We start from the raw sequence: 4954 nt of genomic DNA, 5'->3' as shown, positions 1-4954 counted from the left end.
AAAAAGGAAAAGAGCATATAATAAAATATCTAATTCTATAGCTGGTTCTCCAAATAAAATAATAAAAACAGATTGTATTATTTAAAGTGTTTATTAGACCCTGAGGAGACAAAGTCTAGGTTACCGAAGGTAAATAAGTATTGCTTGGAACTCCTCCTTAACTTCATTTTGGAAAAACAGCAGGGGGAGGTCCTTCTCGTAGCAGGAAAAAAAAAAAGTCAATCTGCCAAGAGAGAGAGGAAGGGAGGAGTTTCCTCACATTTATAATGACGCCTTTCCTCTCCTCTCCTCTATTAACTCACAGATCCACAGAGCAGCGCACGAGCTGATACATTCAGAGAAAACTACTTTAAAAGTCAGAAGTTTGTTCAACACATCTGACTGTGAACATACGGGGACTCCACTTGGATTTATTTTAACGGAGCGAATTTGGAGAAACATTGAAGGTGAGGATCTGCTTTTTCTTCTTTTCTTCATATACGCTAATACTTCTCATCTATGCATACTATATAAGAGTGGATACATCATGTTGTGCGTGTTTATCTGAGTGAGGTAGTTGGTTAAGAGAAGCCGGTCGTGGTGTTTAAATTGCGTAATGCCTTTACTGGAAGTGACCGCGTTCCGAGGGCACATTACACGCACAAAGTTTCCCCGAAATGGATGGAATTTACATAAGAGGCATTTTCTCTAAACACGCATTTTTAATGCCGCAATTCCTCTCAAGCAGAGGAGTGAGGAGTCATGCAGTTCGGCTATATATCTTTGTGTTTCTAGATGAAAAAAAAAGAATGAAAAAATGTCATGGCGCTGATGTGTAAGTGCATGATGTACAGAGCTTCCACATCTGGAAAAGTAGTTTCCAGTAGAGCTGCTGGAGCCGAGGAGTGTTAGACGTCAACATGAATAAAACACATCTTGGCTGATAAACCTTTAAACTGCATTTTGATCTTTATCATCGCTTTCCGTCCTGAGCTCAAACTAACATGCCCTCTCTTGTCTCTTCAGGTGTTTCAGACTGACCTCATCACCACCCTCTGAACTCCTCTTTGAGCCCACCTTCTTTTTCTCTTGTCTGTGTGGCACCCAGTGCTCCCCAGGCTGCCTAGAGAACGGGCACAGCGCCATGGTAACTTACAGCAAGTTTAACACCGCAATGAGCAGCAGCCTCTTGGACTCCGGTATGCGGCTGCCTCAGCGGTACAAGACTTTCACCTCCAAGACGCAGTACCAGATGGTTCTTGCCACGCTCCACAAACTCCAGGAGAGCGGCTTCTACTGGGCCGCCATCACCGGGAAGGAGGCCAACGCCATGCTGGCGGCCGAGAGCACCGGCACGTTCTTGGTCAGGGACAGCTCCGACAACAGACACCTGTTCGCCCTCAGCATCAAGACGGCGTCGGGCACCAAGAACCTCCGCATCCAAAGTGACACTTCCTCTTTTTACCTGCAGACAGACCCTAAGAACATTCACTCTGTTCCTCACTTTGACTGCGTCCTCAAGCTGGTCCATTTCTACATGCCTCAGAGCAAAGTGAACACCCGCAGTGGGAATATGTACTACATTTACTCCGGAGGGGAGAAGATCCCTCTGGAGCTCGTCAAACCTCTCTCCTGTAGCTTATCCACATTGCAGCACTTGTGCAGGAAAACAGTCAACGGACATTTGGACATTTCTACTAAAAGAGACCAACTTCCTCATCCTCTGAAGGAGTTCCTCCAAGAGTATGATGCTCCTATCTAGAGGCGTCGGTCTGATGCTCTTGAAGGAGCAAAGACTTCAAAGAAACCGGATGGGTTTCAGCGCAGCTACGATCAAAGACACACGCTGTCTGAGGAGTATCAATGAAGCAGGTTTGAGACCGAGATCGAGCTTGTGAAAAGGAGCAGTTCATTGTACTGACAGGACATGTGTAGGCCTCACAGAAAAGTGGGCATCGGTCTCTTAGGGTCCATGTTTCAGGAAGAGACTCTAGATCGGGGACTGATCCACAAAGAGGGCCAAGAGAAAGAGAGAAAGAGAGCACTGCTGTAATGTGAAAGAGAGAGAGAGCCTCGCCGTCCTCCTCTGCCTCACCGATGACAGACAACTTACTGAAAACCGAAGTGAGACTCACAGTCAGCAGTCAGCAGTCTGCAGTCTGCAGTCTGATGACACACAGGTTCCTTCTGCTGCTGCTAACCAAATGAGCTGTGAGGTTGGCGGACTCACACACACATCAGCCTCAGAAAATCATCCATCTTTAAAAGCCGGTCCGGCTTTTACGGCCAGGCTGGCTTTTTTGCTGACCTCCGATGATAATCGTGGACATATTGCACATGTCCTTCCAGCATCCTGTGATCTCTGACCATGATGGAAATCCACAGACAATGGAAACTTAGAGTGCAAAACCAGTGGACACTGATGGCCTTCTGGGTGCATATTTGTAACAGCCACGATGGGAAAACTTAAAACAAAAAAACGAAGACATGTTTCTGATATTTAGTTTATAGGAAGGGTTCACGCCAAACTTGCCTGAACTAGACGGCAGCTTGTTGACACACCAACATGACTGAATCCTAGAGGATCTTACTTGAGAGAACAGTACCACTGCTTAATACGCCTTCAGTGGTGAGGAAATATATATCCATATGCCAAAAGATGTAGTAGTATTTTTGGCACAGAAATAAATGCCATCACTTGCAAATGAATGTATTAAACATGGTATCTGTCTTTTCCCAATAAGGAGAATATTCAAAATGTATCTTATTTTCACGAGTGAAGATGTTTTTGTGCTGTCTTTTATAAAGATGTACTTTTGCCAGCCAAACCACTGGCTGTGAATGCTTGAAGAAATGTGTTTGACGAAGCAAGCAGACTGATACGACTTTGCACTTATTTATATTTGTATGAACGTTTCATTAATTTATAATAAAAGGCACTATTTTTCTATGAAATGAGATCTCACTGCTTGATTTATTTGATGATGACTGAAACCTTGTTTCCACAGGCAGAGCAAACTGACTACACATTGTATGCATGGGTCTTTTAGTAAAGTTCGGATAACATCACATTTCATTATTTGGGTTAACTTGCTACAGAGGTCAAAACCACAGCTCTGCATTTTTATCATTTTAGCAGTTCATCATATACATTTCCCTTTTCAAGATATGTTTCCAAGAAGACACTACAACCTTGTTAGTTTAAGCTAAAAAACAAAAAAGTTATTTTCTGAGCTAATAACTTATTAATAACAAAATTCAGCACACAATAACTGTAAAATAGAAATCCAGAGAATAATGAGCTGACTCCTTTATCCTGATGTGACTCAGTGGCTAGGTGATAGCGTGACCTAACATGCTCTCACACGCACATTCATAATTATGCCTGCTTGTAACATGCATGCCTCTATGAAAATTTCCCCAGCCCTGTAGATAAATACATAGTTAGAAACGTGTCAACATGTGTTTCCTCCGCACAGAGAAGTTCTATTTACTGTTGCACACATGGATGGATTATGAGCCATTGGCCCTTGGGCAAAAACATGGAAACAACCTCCATCCGCCTTGGCTCCTACCTTGAGATGCCTTCCCATCTCTTTTTATTCTTTTTTTATTATCTCTTTGTTGTCATTTTGCATCCCTTTGTAGTTGTAGTCTGGCTCAGGAACCCTTTACCTGTTCGGTAATCCATCCAAGGCTGCACATGGTGCGCCTTAACCAGCAATCAAGGGCGTGAATATACACAATGCAGGCGGTGGAGGGTATTGTTCATAATTAATAACTAGCGTGCACTTGGGCCCGTCATAATATGGTGCATTACCTCGGGCTACTGCTGGTAATCATGCTGAGTGCTGCCAGTTTCCTAGAACAGCATGTCCCACAACCTGTTTACCTGCCAATTATTCCACAGTGCAAATCAGGAAAGATGTCAAGTCTCCTTCAACCTCTGACAATTATTATTATCATTTTCCCAATACATCCTGAGCTCCATGGCCTTCTTACTTTATAACAAAAAAAAGAGTGCCTGGTTTTCATCATGATGTGTGTAATTGCTTTCATTTCATTAACATCTCAAAAGAAATGTGTACATTTTGTCTATTATTATGTCAAATAAATGACTTAATTTGGCAGTTTCTCTTATACTTAAATGTTGTGTTTGGGGTAAATAACCTGGGGTGATACTTCATGACTTTGGCTAATTATATACGAACTGCTTGTAAACATGAATTTAAACGGATGTTTCAGAAGTCCGAAAATGATGCAATACATCTGTTTGGTGTCGAAGAGACAACAGCTGTGTCCATGTGATCTACATGTGTGACCGGTGTTGACAGTGCTTTATAGACAACATTATTACCCTTCCCAAAACCCAAATAAGTCTGCTATGAATAGTTTTTTCACCAGATGTCTAAAAACCTAATCAACCTCTCTGGCATCATTATGTATCATAACATACTTTACATATTCCTGTCCTATAAATCATGACACATCTCCATATTTGTTGTAACGACAATGCGTTTTGGTCGTTTCGGTATTTTTTTTTTCAGCAAAAGAGAGATTACCACTTCAATACTTTTCTAACATATTGGGATTTAATAAGGTCAGAATTTAAATTGTATTTGACAGTGATGATCAGTGGTGTCTAGGAGCACAAATAATGAAGAAGCAAACGTCAAACAAAACATGGTCACAAATCAATCTAAACAAAAATGTATTTAATGATTAGGATTTCTACTAAAACTTCATAATGAACTACCACCCCAGATGTGGCTTATTTAATACAATCCTGTCAAGTCTTCATTAAGAGCGACTACAGCCAGGAACACATGTACATTTACGGCAAACCGCTAAAATTATGGATGAACAGGAATCTGCAAAAACCTCCATTTCCTACATAATTATGGGAATCAGCTCCTGGTCTACCTGCTTCCACAGCACTGTGTTGTTTCCTGTCAGGCATAGGGGCTCAATGAGG

General features: G+C 41.9%; 1 protein-coding gene across 1 annotated transcript; it reads left to right on the top strand.

Annotated features, from left to right (window-relative positions):
* Nucleotides 1-311: 311 nt before the first annotated feature.
* On the top strand, nucleotides 312-2913 carry socs3a (suppressor of cytokine signaling 3a). Its single transcript, XM_079233338.1, has 2 exons — nucleotides 312-446; nucleotides 1006-2913. Exon 2 carries the CDS (start codon nucleotides 1124-1126, stop codon nucleotides 1739-1741), a length of 618 nt encoding a protein of 205 aa, XP_079089464.1. The 5' UTR covers nucleotides 312-446; nucleotides 1006-1123; the 3' UTR covers nucleotides 1742-2913.
* Nucleotides 2914-4954: the final 2041 nt, after the last annotated feature.

This window comes from Taurulus bubalis, assembly GCF_910589615.1.
Source record: "Taurulus bubalis genome assembly, chromosome: 17".
NCBI lineage: Eukaryota > Metazoa > Chordata > Actinopteri > Perciformes > Cottidae > Taurulus > Taurulus bubalis.
The sequence above is the reverse complement of the archived record's forward strand: the minus strand, read 5'-3'. Positions and strand labels throughout refer to the sequence as shown.